The sequence below is a fragment of the Neodiprion virginianus genome, chromosome 5 (assembly GCF_021901495.1).
Source record: "Neodiprion virginianus isolate iyNeoVirg1 chromosome 5, iyNeoVirg1.1, whole genome shotgun sequence".
NCBI classification, from domain to species: domain Eukaryota; kingdom Metazoa; phylum Arthropoda; class Insecta; order Hymenoptera; family Diprionidae; genus Neodiprion; species Neodiprion virginianus.
The window spans coordinates 31,190,442-31,208,633 of record NC_060881.1 but is presented as its reverse complement, the minus strand read 5'-3'; the positions used below and the strand labels follow the sequence as shown (position 1 = coordinate 31,208,633).

The 18,192-nt window shown below is 35.7% G+C and overlaps 3 protein-coding genes across 5 annotated transcripts; all 3 read right to left on the bottom strand.

Moving 5' to 3' along the window:
* Positions 1–3,823: 3,823 nt before the first annotated feature.
* Positions 3,824–6,727, bottom strand: LOC124305091 (uncharacterized). Of its 2 annotated transcripts, none has more exons than XM_046764117.1 (5): positions 6,060–6,727; positions 5,648–5,897; positions 5,359–5,555; positions 5,003–5,216; positions 3,824–4,618 (listed from the first exon to the last, which is right to left on the bottom strand). In XM_046764117.1, the coding sequence occupies exons 2-5, from the start codon at positions 5,724–5,726 to the stop codon at positions 4,161–4,163; spliced, it is 948 nt and encodes a 315-aa protein (XP_046620073.1). In that variant the 5' UTR covers positions 5,727–5,897; positions 6,060–6,727; the 3' UTR covers positions 3,824–4,160. The 2 variants fall into 2 exon arrangements, with proteins under 2 accessions (XP_046620073.1, XP_046620074.1); XM_046764118.1 differs by having other exon boundaries at positions 6,636–6,727.
* Positions 6,728–8,996: 2,269 nt separating this feature from the next.
* On the bottom strand, positions 8,997–10,777 carry LOC124305137 (adrenodoxin-like protein 2, mitochondrial). Of its 2 annotated transcripts, none has more exons than XM_046764216.1 (5): positions 10,635–10,777; positions 10,211–10,495; positions 9,987–10,099; positions 9,748–9,880; positions 8,997–9,441 (listed from the first exon to the last, which is right to left on the bottom strand). In XM_046764216.1, the coding sequence occupies exons 2-5, from the start codon at positions 10,366–10,368 to the stop codon at positions 9,351–9,353; spliced, it is 495 nt and encodes a 164-aa protein (XP_046620172.1). In that variant the 5' UTR covers positions 10,369–10,495; positions 10,635–10,777; the 3' UTR covers positions 8,997–9,350. The 2 variants fall into 2 exon arrangements, with proteins under 2 accessions (XP_046620172.1, XP_046620171.1); XM_046764215.1 differs by having other exon boundaries at positions 10,610–10,732.
* Positions 10,778–13,499: 2,722 nt separating this feature from the next.
* On the bottom strand, positions 13,500–16,566 carry LOC124305105 (activator of 90 kDa heat shock protein ATPase homolog 1). The gene is made up of 9 exons (XM_046764152.1): positions 16,337–16,566; positions 15,995–16,157; positions 15,775–15,854; positions 15,496–15,689; positions 15,163–15,283; positions 14,845–14,927; positions 14,490–14,621; positions 14,083–14,318; positions 13,500–13,926 (listed from the first exon to the last, which is right to left on the bottom strand). Exons 2-9 carry the CDS (start codon positions 16,072–16,074, stop codon positions 13,842–13,844), a joined length of 1,011 nt encoding a protein of 336 aa, XP_046620108.1. The 5' UTR covers positions 16,075–16,157; positions 16,337–16,566; the 3' UTR covers positions 13,500–13,841.
* Positions 16,567–18,192: the final 1,626 nt, after the last annotated feature.

Sequence of the window (18,192 nt, the reverse complement as noted above, 5' to 3'; positions counted from 1 at the left end):
CGCATGTAAGTTCTAAAAAAAAAACGGATATAATGTAATAGTCAATATACATACACACACACACATATATATATATATATGAATTTGTTTCGTAATATACGCCTCTATTATTTATTATTAAGTAGACTGTTTTTGTATTTGTAATAAAATCGCAACTGTGTACATATATACATGGTGATACTTGCATACGGTAGGCTGGAACGAAAATCTATTAGGGGACAAAAAACTCGGTTTTTTATTTTCTTTCATTCAATAATAATGATCATAATAATTTTCAAAATGCGGTTGTACTGTGAAAAATTGTACTTATCGGTGTACGAAAAGAAAAACAGAAATTACATATAAATCCTGATGAAGAGAGTAATTACGGAAATCCGATAATGTTAACTGTCTAACTGTTTCATAACTTATAAATAACAATCGCGCGAAATTGATAACGATAGTACAGAATGCTCATGAATACTGAAAGAACTTCTTCGTGGTTTTTTTTTTTTTGTTTAACCTAGGAACATCATTTGTCGAATTTTATTGATTAACTTTTTTTCATTGTCTTCTGAGTAGAATGTTGAAAGATAAAAATGAAGCGCACAAAAAGCTGTACAAAGAGAAAAAAATATATATATATCTATATATATATATATATAAAGAATAACTAGAAATAAAAAACAAAAAATATAAACAGAAAACATGAATTTTCATCGGAAGTTGTGAAACTTCAAGATATTGTCAAGTTTGAGAAGAAAAAAAAAAAAAGAAACCAAAGATGAAAATGTTCTAGACCCAGGATCAATCTTCCTTGTAAACTGTGCGAAATAAATATAGAACAAGGAAATTAATTGTCGTTCCAGCCTAATATACAGGGTGTTCCGAAATGATATATGGTTATTACTAGAAGTTGGAGGTCGTAGTACACGTATATAGAAAAACTGGGTCGTTGCAGTCGAAAAGATCGTCTGGAAATTACGACCTTCTGGTTGTGATGTTTAATGGGGCAATTAATAGAGCGCGTTTCAGTATTATGTATGAAAACAAAATACTATTTTTTTTTTTTTTTTGTCTGCATAAAAATTTACAGACTTTATACTACTGTCAACTCGATTGAAGAAGATACATATTCAGAAACTCGTTTTCAGTACGACGTCGTATCATTCGAATTGAAAATCCTGTATGTATATATAAATAAAATATAAATATAATACCTATAAATATGAATATATAATATATATTATATGACGTACGAAGCGTAAGCTATCGAGCAAGGCACGTGTTACAGATATGGTAGGAAATGAATCTTCTCCTGCTGAATAAAAAAATCTTGAATATAAATTGTAATAAATAAAGAAAAAATATACATATTATCAACATGCAAGAGAGCATGCGAGGTGCGATAGAGGCGAAACGTTTAATATGATAAGTGTAGAATAAACCCTTGTTGGACCTATTAAAAAAAAAAAAAAAAAAAAACGGCAAGTACTTATTCATAGAATTAATTTCTACCTGCTCCTGTAAGAATTCGTGGTTTACATTGTTATCTGTGAATAGTGTATATTTTTTCTTCGACGACATATCGTAAAGAAAAATCACGTTTACCTTTGATTCTTTTTAATGTTCAACCAAACCCAAAGATCCGTATTTGTTTATATTTAAATTATATTTATTTGGCTGCAGTGGTTTCCACAGTGGTGCGACAGTTTGTACAGAAAATTTTAAGTAAATCTGTACGCGTAGCGCCTTATTTGTCGACGAAAATACTTGCGAGTATTTAATAGAATTACTTTTCTAATTGAAAGAAACTCTGAATAACTCGAAAGATAAAAATTCTTATTTTCATTCTTTTCACATTGCATGAGGCAAACTTGATACATTGCATGCGTGCATTCTGTTTCGACGGCAATTAAACCGCGGAGTTTGGTGTCCGCAAATCTGTGAAACATATATTGTACAATATTAATTCAGAGCAACGGGAAAACAATTTTATTTCTTTATTCAGTCAGGACGACAGTTTATGTGTAGGTATATTATATTATGAACAACTTTACAGCAATTAGTCAGTTAAATTAACTAATAAAAGAATAATATGTCGTGTACGGAAAATTGAATTTCTCTTTGTAACATTCATACCTATACGATATATTTTGGTCTCACCTGGAAAAATAATTGCGTGAAGAGTGAACGAGAATCGTAAAATTTCACAACCTTCTGTTTGCGAGGGAACGCGGTTAAGGAAAATTAATGAATTTAAAATATCCAACCAACGCGTAGTACGAGCATAACTTATATATCAGCCTCATACTTCTTGACCAGCTATGTATTTATATCTATGCAAAAGTGCAATCTGCTGTTGCATATTACGCTAGATACATACATACATATATCATACGTTGGAAGAAAATTTTGAAACATTCATAGATCGTTCGTTTTGGAGAAAACAATTTCGTTCCACTCGTACCCCTGTATTAATTAAGAATAATCGATTTTTTTTTCATCTTTAATTCTCTGACACAAGGCTGCGATGATTTGGTTTGATCTGATACAATCGGCCAATAATAAGTAATACTTTGTGTAGATCTATGTCAGAAAATTATTATACAAAGTTAAACGGTAAATATCAATTTTTCTAGTGGACAATAAATTGTACTCTTTTGTTTAATAACTATGTAGTTGCACAATGATTTGGCATAACATAATTTAATTATAATTTTTTCTTTCAACAATACACGTGTTCCTTAGTTGAAAATAACATAAATATTATTGTACAACTACATAGTTGATCGTAATAATTACAGGCCATAGTTAGTTTTCCGGTCGAATAATGACGACGATAATATTAATAATAATAATAATCCCTGCGCAGGACGGAATCTTAAAAACATTTGGATTTAAATGAAAAACTGATGTACAGTATCGTTAGTTAAGTGGTACTCACAGGTATTTTTTTTTTTCACTCGTGGACAAATTTACTCTACTCATTTAACGACCTCCGCAGTTTGTTAACTCACTTCTGTTACCCCACATGTTTGGAAATATCGTTGCGTCCATTGGACAAACCAAATTATTGGCAGGATATTTGCAGACATTCAAATAAGAAAATGTTCCTTCAGTTCTACTCGGTTACACCCAAAAGCGTTACACGGCCATTCAACATTACTTTCACCCAACCTATTGGCTTAAATCGATACATTTATCTATGTGCTTTTCAGAAATAAAAAAAATATTTTTCATATCATATACAGCACTTAGTTATATACGTATACGTGAGCAGCTTCAATTAAAAATTATATGTCTTTGAACTCCCGGATGAATCGTAGTTTTTCATTCAATGAACATATGATACATTTTTTTTTTTTCTTTGAAGTTTCCATAATATTACGCCGACAGAATATGTATCGGGAATTCCATGCGAACTCAACTAAAGTCTGACCCTCACGATTTTTGGTTTCGTTCACAAATTTTTGTGCAATTGTCCCGACTCTGAAATAGTACCTTCAATTTTTTCAGGTTTTTTATTCAGCTGGTTAATTATTCATCAATATTAACAGTGATTTTGAAGAGGATATTTTTTTTAACTTTCTAAAAATTCTCAAAAACTCTATTTCCTTTTCCAAACATTTCAAGATCGGGCCTATGACGGACCGGTTTTGTTCAATGCTTTTAATTTTATTGATCAACTAAAACATCATGAAAGTTCTCGAAAAATTCTTAAAACTTCTATTTTTCACTTCCTAGACAGGTTCTATTATGGAGCGATGTTTGCCTATTTTTTGGCGGCTCCAATTTTTTTTGTTATCGATTCCAATGTTGTAAAGTGAAAAATGGAAATTTTGAGAATTTTGAGAATACTGTTTCCGAGTTGAGACAATAGCAGAAATTTTTTTAAACAAAATCAGCAATGCTGACGGTCAGACGTTGGTCGAGCCCGCATGGAATTCCCAATATATATGTATAGTTGTTCGTTAAACAATGAGATGTAATTTCATTTTGATTAATCGCAATAGTTTTTCAAAACTTTCACGACACCGTTGTACATGTTATCGGTTTCAAAATGGAATATCTCAAGTTTATGATTTTATCCACTTTAAGCGAACTTCAACTTTATATCATAAATATTTCAGAATTTATAACGACGACTCGTGCTGGGAGTTCATACTTTATTAGTTTTCTCATCGAAAGTATTTAATTTTGATATTTTCATTGGACGTATGTACGCGCCGCGATAAAACCGCAGCGATAAAGTTATTAAGGACAACCGTAATAACAAGATATAGAGGATATAAATTTATGGTAGAAGATGCGGCTGCACTATGCTGCATTGCCGCTGGATTATCCCCGTTGAATATATGTATTAGAACACGCGTCGATTTCGCGTTACTGGCGACGCATGTATAATTTCCGGAATGATGTGACGTCGCTCTGGAAACTTCTAGCCAACTTTCTTTTCCCGATAAATCTGTGCTAACGTTATATCCTCGATCGGTATCGTAGTTCACCATACGAGAATTATGGTACCAAAAAAAAAATGACGGTATCTCGGTCGATTTTTTAACAACACAGTGCAACAACAGCGTGCTATCGGGTCTGACGAATTTTTCCATCGGCCCGTCTATTTCCGTGTGTGCATCTGTAAAATTCATGTTTTAAAATTATTTTACAATTTTCTATCATTTCTGTTTGGCGTAAAATAAGAACAACTTCTGAGCACATACTACTGGAGGTAGCTTCGTGTGTTTAGAATGTGTAGCGGAGGAGTGAGAGAGAGAGAGGTGTATGTTGCTTATAATTTGTTTCTCTCGCTCTGCACCTGATTGGCCGATACGTTTTCTCTCAGCCAATCAGATGTAGAGTGAGAGAGACGGAGCAAACCCAAAATATATACATATATATCTCTCTCTCTATCCCTTTTTCATCAATTCAGCTGCATTTTTCGCGATGTCGATACGATATATGAGTTGCTCCCTCCAGTAGTATATGCTCTGAGAGAAGAACTATCAGAATTTTCACCCACCGACCACCTGTAGCAATAGAAATATGCTGGACGGAGGGTGTGTAGACACTTGACATTCGTAAATTCCTGCGTCACGTTGCTGAACGTATTTTATTTGAAGCGTCCAGTCTTCGCTGTGTTGAAAATGTATCGCCTGGAAACGCTCATCGCTCGCATACGTCGTTAAACCGACGGTTAACAATTGCTGGACGCCTCTTCTTCTTATCCACGATACCTGTCCGATCAGGTTATCATATAAAATCTGTCACGATCTATCGAACTTGTGATAATACGGACGCTGCGATCACAGTTTTTCAAATCTGTTTAATGTGACAGTAAATAATTTTTAAATTAGCTGCGTTATTAGATGAACTTACATGCATACTGTCGCCGATATTTTTCACGATGCATGGTACGAGAGCATTTGATCCAGTCTGTGCGACTATTACTGTAGAGTTATTAGTCCCAAAACTCATGGGGGCTAACAAATCGTTTTCGACAAATGCCGGTGATTTTTCGGCAGATTCTTGTCCAGTTTTTCCTACGCTATCCGTCTCGATGCCGGCTAAACACTCTGCGGAGATCAGTGAGGAATAGAAGTTAGGTTGGACGGAAGACTTTATGTTCGCTGTAATAGACTTTATACGAAATTAATGTTTGCCTCACCGATCTGTAGCATGACGTTGAGTAATAGGACAAATACAAGGACAATCGTTGTAGCACCATCGTTATGTCTTGCCGTCATGAGCTACAATTTTACGATCGTTTTATTACCGGCACCTTCGCGTGCTTCAATCTTCTATGTGAAAATCCTTAAGATGATACACTCCTATATTTCTCTTCTGTTTCTACTCAACGTATCGTCGAATTCCCGCATTGCATATCTGAACGCAGTTTAAATGCGACTTGCTGCAAGCTGAAAAAATTAATATACGGTTAATTATCTATAGTTTCCAAAATCCAGTAGATATTATATGATAATATGTGAAGAAAATTTTGGTGAAAAGCGAGAGGCTCTTGAGTATCAAACAATTGTTGATAATTCTTTATCTTTAACTCGATTAACTCATGCGTTTACCTTTGGATTGGATATGTTCTTGAAACATTTATTATTCATGCCGTTTGCGTTAATCATACACTTAATCTTGTCATTCTCGAAACATCTGTCTTCCACAAATTTTTTAACGAATCTTTCATCATGCATACGAGCTACAATATTTTTGTATGGATTTGTAATATGCTGATGATATTGTATTCTAGTCATTCCAGATTTATGTTTGTCGACGATCGAGGTATGGTAATTCAAAAACAAAAAAAAAAAAATACCAAAATACTGCACTTTGAATAACAATTTTTTCGGAGCACAAAATCGTCCTCAAACCTCGTGACAAGGATTTGATGCGTAAAGTGCAATTATCATGTGTCAATCAAATCCTAGAAGTATTATTCGTATGTATAAATAATTATTATGTGTTGTCACTCAATTTTTGCGATAAAATGAAATGATTACATTATTACGGATTTCAAACGGCTTGCGAATCGTCGCAATAAATATAAGCTAACGTTTTAATTGAATATACATTAATAACGGTAATTGAGTTTTATACAATCCGGGATTTTAATCAAGTTAAACTACGGCCAGTGAATAATTTACACGGAAATTTGCAGAGCAGCTCCGACTCCAAGACGCACAGCCACCCGAAATTTCGGCTACTCCACATCTCCGAGGAGAAGCACACTGTGTGAGAGAGACGAGATGTGGGTGTGGAAACCGTCCACTCACCCCCGGCAACCCTCAGGGTTCTCAGGGTCGGAAAATTTTAACGCATCAGAACTCGCGGCGAAGGGAGTGGTATTGGTTGAATCAGAATGTATGAGAAGCTTGTAGTTTGAATCGCATGATTTATACACATCAACAAACGACTTATACATACAAATCACAATTGAATGCGAGCATCGAACGATCCCCCAGAATATTGAAAACAATAACTTAATCACCGTAGAGCCGAATTTTCAAGCTCGAATTGTCTTTGCGGTATATTCAACAGTTGGCTATTCAAATTTAGACGTAACATGTTGCGCGATTACTATTTGTAATTGCCCATATTTTTGACAAACGACACTGTGCATTGAGTTAAAATCAGGTTAGCGACATCGCGGAAATATGTGAACTCGTGGAAGATTTCGTTCTGCCTCATCTTGGTATCGTTGGTAATTTAAGCGGTTTGTATTCACCCGTTAATTAACGCCATGAAATCTGATCCAAATTTCGGAATAAGCCCCACGAAGAACCCCATCGAAATACGGCACTGTGGCTTTCAGGCGCAAACGCCAAACCGCCCCGCCCGAGTATACCCAGGCCTGAAGGCACTGCGCGTGGAAAGATGAATGAGCATTGACTTGTGAGAAACTACAGCATCCCACCGACAGAAAGTTTAATTTGATCCTGAAACGTACCAATCGAGATAACGGAGTAATTAATTGATTGAGTTGGGATGTTGCGGCCTGATTGCTCCGGCGAAAAATTTTTGGTAACCAGCAATAGGGGGAATTCTAGAGTTGAAATGAGAATATTTCTACGCCATCGATCATTGGCTTAATTAGTTCTCACCTTAGCAAGCGGAATCGGTTTATATACACGTATTTACTATAAACTTAGGATTAATATCCGGAAGAATTATTGGTTTTTCTTTTCATCCTTTATCGCGAACGAATAATTAGAAAAAAATTATAGACCAATTTTAAGGTTTGAAAATCACCGATCGCTGGATGGTAACTATTAATTTTTAGCAAAACGTCTGCTATTTAATATCTTCGGTCCTACATCTTATATGTAAGATAACAAATAACTTATATTCTAGGATTGATTATCGCGATTTTTCGGTTTGGGTTTCAGGGGGTTGAAAATCGAACGTCACATTTCGACCATCAATCATTACCCCGTGGCTCGTATACAGTGATGCATTGAATAACGGATGAAGGTCTGATGGAGTTTACGAATGGATGCGATTTTCGAAGGAACCAACGTTACGTCTCATTTCCGGCGATCGTCATATCGCGAAGAAGCCCCTTAACCCTGTTTTTGTGGATACCATATGTGGCATCTTACGAGAACATCCCAGGATAAAATATTTCTGCTAGATATTGACGATATTTTCTATTGTACGTCTGACAAAATTTTTAGAGATTCTTCATTACTTAATTCGAATAAGTGCAATGTGGAAATAATATATTGTAATACGAGTGCGGAAAGCGCGAGATTTCCAACGAGTGTGAAGTTTGCAGTACGAGCCAAGGCAAGCGCAGTAAACACACGAGTCAGATATCGCCCATCGGCACGTGTGACACACGCTATTTCTTCCGAAAGGAAAGTTTGATTCGAGAGGCAAACTAATGTGATATAATGGGTTGAAGGAAGTAGATCAAAAGAAGTAGATCAAAGGAAATCAACTGGTTGAGAGCCAAGGGTTTCATGAAACCTGACGTAATCCCACAAACTTCAGGTTGAACTTAACCCAATGACGTCACCGGCGGTGCGTAAAATTACGTTATTGGGGTATGTACAGGTGGCAAGAAACCTCTAGTGTGTAAAATTGAGAATTTCGGCTAAGCGAATGCACCAGCGCCGTTTTACCACACTTACCACGTTTTATGCACGCTCCAGAAGCAATGAAAATTTAACTTTTCTAGCATGTGTTGGAAAAATATATTTTTCGATGCATCTAGCCCAAGTATAATGATCAACAGTTGACTTTTGTTTGCGTGGATAATGCACTGCCTGGCAGTACCCTCAAAATTATCTTTGTTGGAACACTACATGATTCGTAATTAAACAGAAAACTAGTAATTCATAATTCGGTTCAACAATACTTAAAGAACGGTATCATTTAATTATACCATTATACCGTAACTATCACTTTAGGATATAGAGACTAATTAACTCTAATTTCGTGTCTAAGCCAGTCGGATATTCAAGGACCAAGGAGTGGAAATCAAGTTACGATACTCAAACACCAAGATTTTAACAATGCATACGATAATTAATCATCGACTGATAATATATATTACATAAATAACAAATTGTCTATCTAGGATAAAATAATTTTACAATTATTTCCGTATACCCGACTCTGTATCTATTATACATCATGATGATTAGTATTATTTGTATCGTTAATAATCCCAAAACTACTATTTGTATACAAGTTATCATTTATACGTTTTCTTGATTCTAAGTTATCTAATCATGTTGTCTCATGATCTAATATACAAAATTCATCTATAAATGGGCACTGCCCTTGGAGTTGTACACCTGCAACAGAACTGCAGGTGTATCCTACTTTGGTTACTTCATAAATGGTAATTGTTGTTATGACCTTGCGTCATTTATGGTAGCTGGTACCCGTACTTCTAGGCCATCTAGTTCTTTGCTCAACGTAATTTGGCATCCTAGTCGAGAACTGTGAATAAAAGCGAACAAAAAAGAATAGATTAAAATACAAGATCAAACAATACACTCAACTCCTGGTGTATTATTGGTCAGCGATAATCAATCAAAGTTTTTCGTTCAATTCCGAATGTCTATTAGACATATATGGACCTTTTTATAAGCATTCCGGAATTATAAGTGACAAATGCATGAAATTCTTTACTCCAAACATATTGCCAATGTCTATGCTGCACAAGGCTGCATTCATTCAATATTACAATTTCAATACATCAGCGGAGATAATGACTCAACTTTCTAAGAATAAAATGCTACATACGTATCTGTCAGATCAAAGGCCAAATCAAGCATGTCCAATTCCTCATCGGTCGGTTTCGAAGGCAGGGAATCGTAGACCTCCTTAGAAAATATCAAATGGCAGGTGCTGCACGTAAGCGTACCTTCGCAGGCACCTAATTCAAATCAGTTGACACTCTTTAGTAGTTTCATTTTGTGATTTTTTATCTTTTAATTGTGTCGATTAGCTTTACTATTTGAAACTGATAGAATTTATCATACCAAAACCATCCAAATCGATGTCATTGTTAACTATTACGTCTAAAAGACTATCTCCCTCCTTTCCTTTGGCTTCAATTCTTTCTCCACTCGCCCTAATGAATGTTACCTTTATTCTGAAAGAAATTAAAGAATGTATATCGAATGAGTCGTATAGACAGGAAAGAATGTATATCGAATGAGTCGTATAGACAGGAAAGAATGTTGGATCGAATGAAACTGCTTACTCTGGTTTTTGCGAAAGGGCTTCCTTAGCGTAATTCAGTTTTGTTGAGTGTAGTAAAATTCTTCTTGGCTTAAGAATTTTCGTGGAGGTTAGCCCAAGAGCGCTTCGCAGAAACGCGGTTTCCACAATGCATGAAATGTTTTTAGCCAATAATGCCATGGCGAGTTCAGAATTGCAAATAACGAAGTAAGGTTGTAGTTTAAGAGGCTGTTTGGGAAATGTTTTCGAAGCACGTACGTATTCAACTACATAACCACGCAACGTTCGTCAAGAAGCAATGAAAGACCTGTAGAGTTAAAAAATTGTATTTCAATAGAGGTAATTCTGGATCACTTTTCACTGCCGGTGAACGGTAAGTATTTGAATGAATTTATTTGATTTTTATAACAGTTAACTATACCTAACGCAACCATACTGAACCATACTTCGGCTGACTCGGAGAACAACATTCGTTAACCGCGCGTCGACACTTGCGAGTGCTTCGAGTGCGCTATCAGGGCATCAGCTAAGGTCAGTAGAATATATTTAACCGCGAGAGGCGCCGCACGTTGAGCCCATGTCAAGCTTAGAACTAGGCCTAGAGGCCTACTGATCTGTGTTTATAATATCTCTATGGTATAATCAGTCTTCAGCGTCCAGAAAAATAGAATCACGAAGTGTGACGTAACTTGGAGGCGATGTTTGCAACGAAATTTTCAGAGGCTGGAAATGTGTATGGTTCAAATGGTTCGATAGACCAACATGCTCTAAGCCTTAACGGTTTATTGTCGTATGTTTGAGGGTCGTTCAGATTACTCTCACAAGTTCAAAGTTTAGAAAACAACTGTAATGGATCATTCTATAGGCTGTATTCACGTAATTCTAATTAATTGGCGCACTTTTTCCTGCGTTTTCTGAGTTCCTGGGGGTTCAATTGGTTAGAAATGAGTCATACCAATCGAATCTGAGACCAAAAATATTGGGCTCCAAATGAGAAAAAAAAGTAAGGCTAACCCTTTGCATTTTTGGCGAAAATTTTCGCGATTTTGAAAAGCGCTGGAATAAATTCTGTCATGCACTATTCCAACGTAATTTTGCGAGAGAAATCGATAAGGCGCAGTCCCAATGCGCTGCGATCAACGCATCGAAAGTTGGAGCCGAAAAACGAGAACCTGTTTTTTCGACATTTTCCAGCAGGTGGTTTTTCCGTCGTAATTTCTCTCCTGTTGATTCCACGCTCTTTTCGCTGCGTTTTCTGAGTTCCTGGGGGTCCAATTAGTCAGGAAAGGGTCGTACAAATCGAATCTGAGACCAAAAATACTCGGCTCCAAAAATGAAAAAAAAGTAAGGCTAACCCCTTTGCATTTTTGGCGAAAATTTTCGCGACTTTGAAAAGTGCTAGAATAAATTCTTTCATGCACTATTCAGACGCAATTTTGCGAGAAAAATCGATCAGGTGCAGTCTCAATGCGCTGCGATCAACGCATCGAAAGTTGGAGCCGAAAAACGAGAACCTGTTTTTTCCACATTTTCCAGCAGGTGGTTTTTCCGTCGTAATTTCTCTCTTGTTGATTCCACGCTCTTTTCGCTGCGTTTTCTGAGTTCCTGGGGGTCCAATTAGTCAGGAAAGGGTCGTACAAATCGAATCTGAGACCAAAAATATTCGGCTCCAAAAATGAAAAAAAAGTAAGGCTAACCCCTTTGCATTTTTGGCGAAAATTTTCGCGATTTTGAAAAGTGCTAGAATAAATTCTTTCATGCACTATTCAGACGCAATTTTGCGATAAAAATCGATTAGGCGCAGTCCCAATGCGCTGCGATCAACGCATTGAAAGTTGGAGCCGAAAAACGAGAACCTGTTTTTTCGACATTTTCCAGCAGGTGGTTTTTCCGTCGTAATTTCTCTCTTGTTGATTCCACGCTCTTTTCGCTGCGTTTTCTGAGTTCCTGGGGGTCCAATTAGTCAGGAAAGGGTCGTACAAATCGAATCTGAGACCAAAAATACTCGGCTCCAAAAATGAAAAAAAAGTAAGGCTAACCCCTTTGCATTTTTGGCGAAAATTTTCGCGACTTTGAAAAGTGCTAGAATAAATTCTTTCATGCACTATTCAGACGCAATTTTGCGAGAAAAATCGATTAGGCGCAGTCTCAATGCGCTGCGATCAACGCATCGAAAGTTGGAGCCGAAAAACAAGAACCTGTTTTTTTCCACATTTTCCAGCAGGTGGTTTTTCCGTCGTAATTTCTCTCTTGTTGATTCCACGCTCTTTTCGCTGCGTTTTCTGAGTTCCTGGGGGTCCAATTAGTCAGGAAAGGGTCGTACAAATCGAATCTGAGACCAAAAATATTCGGCTCCAAAAATGAAAAAAAAGTAAGGCTAACCCCTTTGCATTTTTGGCGAAAATTTTCGCGATTTTGAAAAGCGCTAGAATAAATTCTTTCATGCACTATTCCGACGTAATTTTGCGAGAGAAATGGATTGGGCGCAGTCCCAATACGCTGCGATCGAAGGATCAAAAGTTACAGTAAAAAAACTATTGAATGATTTTTAGCAATTTCTCTGCTGCTGGTTTTTCCTTCCTAACTCCTCTGCTGTTGGTGCTACGCACTTTTTGGCCCGTTTTCTGAGTTCCTGGGTATACAACTAGTCGAGAAAGGGTCATACAAGTCGAATCTGAGACGAAAAATTTTTTGCCCAAAAAATAAGTAAGGCAAATCCCTTTGAATTTTGGACAAAAAACAGCTAGGCTAGTTCTTTCGATTTTTTCAGTTGAAATTTTTCTAGATTTTGACGTAATTTTGCGAAAAAAGACGGTTGCGCGGATGGATCAGTTACTGCGAGCAACGTGTTAAAAGTGACAGAGGACAAACGGAAAATTGTGTTTGTATTTTCTCAGCTATTGATCCCATGATGTTCCACGTGTTGCGTTTGTATTCCCGAGGATGCAATCAGTCTATCAAAGGCTCGTATGAACCAAATTTTTGTTCAACTTAATTTCCGCCTCATGAACGGAAAGATAACAACTATTACGCCTTTTTGTTTGCCAAGTTTAAACGAATTTCTAAAAACGTCAGTATCAAATTATTTGGATCCTATCGAGACGTAATTTTATGGATAGAAACGACTGCGACAGGTCTTCATTTGCTGTGATAAAGAATACGGAATTTAGTCAGCAAACTGCCCCAGCAGTTGATGATGTTTCCAGAGTTTCCCAAATTTAAATTAGCTTGAGGACATCCCTGATGATAAACTTCTTTGTGAATGAATAAGAAGTCTTTAACAATGGGCGATAGCAAATAATACAAATCAGTCTGTAAACTGTAAAGGAATTCAGTTTATCTAATATCCATGCGATTTTCCAGGTTGAAAAGTTTTCCACCGACGGTCGTTCTGTTTCTATTATTCTAGTCATGTATAATAATCATATAACAAAAAAATGTAAAGCTACGTTATTACAAATATGCTTGATGTGGAGATATTGTTGTACATTATAAATTACAATACCGAGCGCTCGCGTGAAAGCGGGTTAAATTTACATGAAATAAATCGAAGCACTGACAGGCTTACGGAATTTATATGCTTAATTGTATCGCGATGGAACTGATGGAAATAAATATTATTAGTCACAAAATAATGTACATGCGACTACGAATCACATAAAGTAACCAAATCCGAACGTCCTCTTGATAGCATCCCAGTAGTACCTCTCCCAATTCTCCTTCGTGGTGTCTGCTTCACTGAAAACGAAATCAAACCAACAAATAAGAACACGAAACCATTAGACTAAAATACGGTCAATTGAAAAAGGTTCAATCAACCAATGAAGGGTAGAATAGCAAACAATCCAGAAAAACAATGCGCAGAGAGAAATGTGGGATATCAAGGACACTTACTTTGATGGTACGCCAGTTTGAGTTAATTTGACTTCGGTATGGTCATTTTTCTCATTTATTTCAAGTGTCACTTTGCTATAGTGCTCAGCAGGCCACTGTTTGCATCGCCAGCTTTGTACTATCTTAGACGGCGATAATTCAACGAATTCTCCATGTATATTTCCTCCAAACAATTCGAATTTTCCATTCTTTTTCGCATCCAGTTTCACCGGGCCTTTTGTGAAAGCTTGAACCATCTACACAAGTTAAAAAATCAAAACAAAGTAGTAATCAAAAAGAAAAACACTCAATACGGTTGCGGTGTGCATACGAAATGTTTGATCTTAAACTATGACCAAGGATCATACCGAAGTCGGTAATTTGATTAATTGGCTAAAATAGTTGGCTAATGAAATGTATGATCACACCTCAGTAGACGTGAACATGTTGTAGAACTCCTCTGCTCGGCACTGGAATTTTTGTTGCTGCTTCACGGTTGTTGTTGTTATTTTACAACCAAGTTTTTGACTATTCGATTCGACAACAGTATTCATATGCATCTGTAAAAGTAATGATTCATAAAAATGAATTAATGATGCAGCCTCACCAATTATGGATGTTACCAGCCGATTACGGCAATGAAAAGTGTACATATGGCTTTGGTTTGCGATTTTATACTGTAAAAGAAAACTGCCAACAGATGCTTTCGATTTTATTTATAATAATAACCAGCTCGTCTCAAGTGTGAATATAGAGTTGAAGTATGCAAAAAGTAAATCTGACCTTAGCATCAAACCCAGACGTCATGTTGGATATTTTTTCGTTCATGCTTTCTTTCTTCGGCAATATCATGCCTTTGCTGAACTCTGCGAAAAAAAGCCCAACAATGAATTATAAGAATAGAGTATTACAATAACCATTATGGCAACAACTGTCAGAAATAAAAGCAAGAAAATAGTGTGAATTGGAAAATTGAACATAAAATATATAGGAATGGCTACTTCAACTGAAAGTAAAAGCTTGAACTCCCAGGATCAATTATCGTCATTCAAGAAATGAAAGAATATTCACCATCTTTCACAGTAAATTCAAAATCGTTACCTTCTTTCAGCGATGATACGTATTGATGTAATTTTTCCCTAATTGTATCCTTTCCTTTGGTATGTAGAAAATGTTTTACTGCTTCCCCTTTGTCTGTACTATCTTTTAGAGTAATTTCAATCTGCAAGTGGAAAAAATACACTACTTCAAAAATCATCGTCATTGGGTTATATCCGAGTCAAGGTTCACACTTTTAGACCAAGAATACTAAATTTCATGAGTTTCAGTCGAAGTTAATTAACAATCTGCTATTTGAATCTATGAGATTCAATAATAGTGATATCAGAATCAAGTCTCTAGCACTATTCGTTACATAATTTCGAAAAGACTTACATCGACTTCTGAGACGTCATTTTCTTCAGACAAATTTGGTATATTTATCTTCCCGGCAATAGTTTCTTCTCCACTGTCTTCAAGTACCCATTTGAGTACTAAATTCCATTCATAAAAAAATATTAATTTCCCTTTCCTATTGTTGGCAACAGCTTCTCCTTCACATTTTTCAAACTCTGTCACCTTGCATTTCACTGCAAAAGTGTAAGGGGTGTAATGAGTGCATCGTTGAAAATGAATCGGTAAGATGATCAACTTTATTTACAGATAATTGCATACCACTATCTCCTTGAATAACTAGGTTGACAAATAATTCCTTTAACTTATCCTGCGACCATTGACAGGCATTTTTCTCGGTCCTAAAAGAATAAATTAATGAATTTTATCTCGAAAAACAGTATTGTCAATTGATTTGGACTTCAGTAGATTTCATAACTACAAATTCCACTATTCTGTAAACTCGACAAAATAAATAAAAGGCAGGATTAAGTGTCAATACCAGTGCCAATTGTTGACATTCGTTGCATCTGGTCTCTCTTCGACAATCCACCGAGGGTCTCCTTCGCCCCACTTGGCCATGATCGATACAATCCGTACGGAAACTGGGTTAAGATTTCAGATTTCCACCGGTGTTACTTTCTTGGTAATGGTTGACCACGTCTCTAAGGTTAAACAGGAAGCGTGATCTTGAGATATTGTACGATAAAATATTTAATTATTTCAGAAAAGTTATTGGGAAGTATGCATTCAATTATGTTGCTTCAAAAATGTGCAATGTTAGCAGCTTAAAATTTTAATTACGATTAGTTGCAGAATTCGAAAATTCAATTTACATACGTACCAGGCAAAATATGTTGAATTAATATCAGGTCCTAAAATGGTTTATTGGTTCAAAAATGTGCCGACTGATTGATCAGAAAATATTTTTTAACCCTCTTGACATTCAAGTCCAGTGCGGATCGTCTCAGACTTACAGACTCAGAGCTCCGTGGTTTCTGGAACAACCTAGATCGTACCTCCTTTCCAGATTTTCATCACAATCTGTAGGGCTCTGTGGTGTTTAACTGTCTCGTGTACTTTCTCGAAATTTCAAGCATAGAGTATGTCAAAGATATACAAAGACCATACAGTTTGGCGGGTCTGGGGGTATTAGCAGTTTCACGTATTATCGACCAAGTAACTGACCACGCCGATAAAAGAAGTTCTTCAGAACCAACAATTATCACGTACAAAATTTTGGTAACATACCGTCGTCATTGTAAAATTCAAAAGTTGAGCGTTCGTTTCCTCACAAGAAATATTCACGCAGCAATAATACAACGGAAAAATTCATCTCAATCAAATATACGCACGTGTGGTGTTTATATTTACCTGAATATATCAAATCTTTTATAGGCGACAGTTGTATCTCTGAAACGCTAACTTTATTCTTTCAAAAAAAGTATCTTTGAATGTCGATTTAAATGTACCAGTTCTTATTTCAATATTGATTTTCCACAGCGATAGAAGTTATTCAGTCTTATGGGTCTCTGAATAATACAGGCAGTTAACTGAAATCGTACAGGACCAAACTATATGTACCAGTTGTGTTTTTCTTTTTTTCAGTTTTTACTTTATTTCTCAACAGCATGTCATAATAAGTAATAATTTACATTTATGATTGTACATTGTACGTTACATGTTTAACATACTCACACGGAGGCAAAGCAAATCTAAATCAAATGTAATTTCAGTTAAAGTTGAAACTAAATTGACCTTAAAAAAAAAAAAAAAAAAAAAAACATCTTTTTCATAAAGTGACCATGTAGTAAACACGATCATAAAAATAATAATTACTTAATGTATCACATAATTGTATTCGAATTCAATCTTTTAAACATCTAACGCTTTTACAGTTTTTTCAATCTAAACGAAATGGATATCTGTGAAAAAGATTCTTATCCAAGAATTATTTTGTCCATAAATCATGTAAATAAAAAAAAAAAAAAACTCCAAGGTATAAATGGTAAAAATTTTAAAGAATGTATGAATGCATTTATTGAAGGGTAGATAATGAGGTGTTCGTGTTCTGCTTATCTAACCACTGGATTCTCACCTCTAAGATTCATTAAAATTTCTTTTCAAAATGATTATATATGAACGAAAAAAAAAACTGTCCTTTGATTTGAAATCCATAATTTCCATAATTATTATAACAGATGTGATCACTTGGTAATATTTCATACAGTTATTCATATCTCAGCTACTCGCAGGAAATTAGGTCTTGAAATCGAAGAAAACTTAATACTCACTTCCTTGCATTCGAAAAGGAGACTGAGAGAAAAAAAAAGTAATCAAAGAGGTGAGTAGAAAACGAATTGTTTGAAAAAAAAAATTTTCTCGTTCATCAAGCGATAATTTTGTCAAATTTTGCCAAAAAAAAGCAGCTATAATCACGTAGTGTGAACGATGGATAATTTTTCACAATTTTATCTAAATCAAACGATATTTTCTTCATAATATATGTATTATGATACGATACCTATGATGATAGTGCGAGAAGCTTTAGAGTAAAGGGCTTAACCATCCCATACAATACATGTATTATACGTGCGTACGTGCACACAGCTACATGTGTGTGTGTGTGTGTGTGTGTGTGTGTGTATATATATATATATATACACGCGCATGTGAAGTGATAGTCATATTCATTTGGTA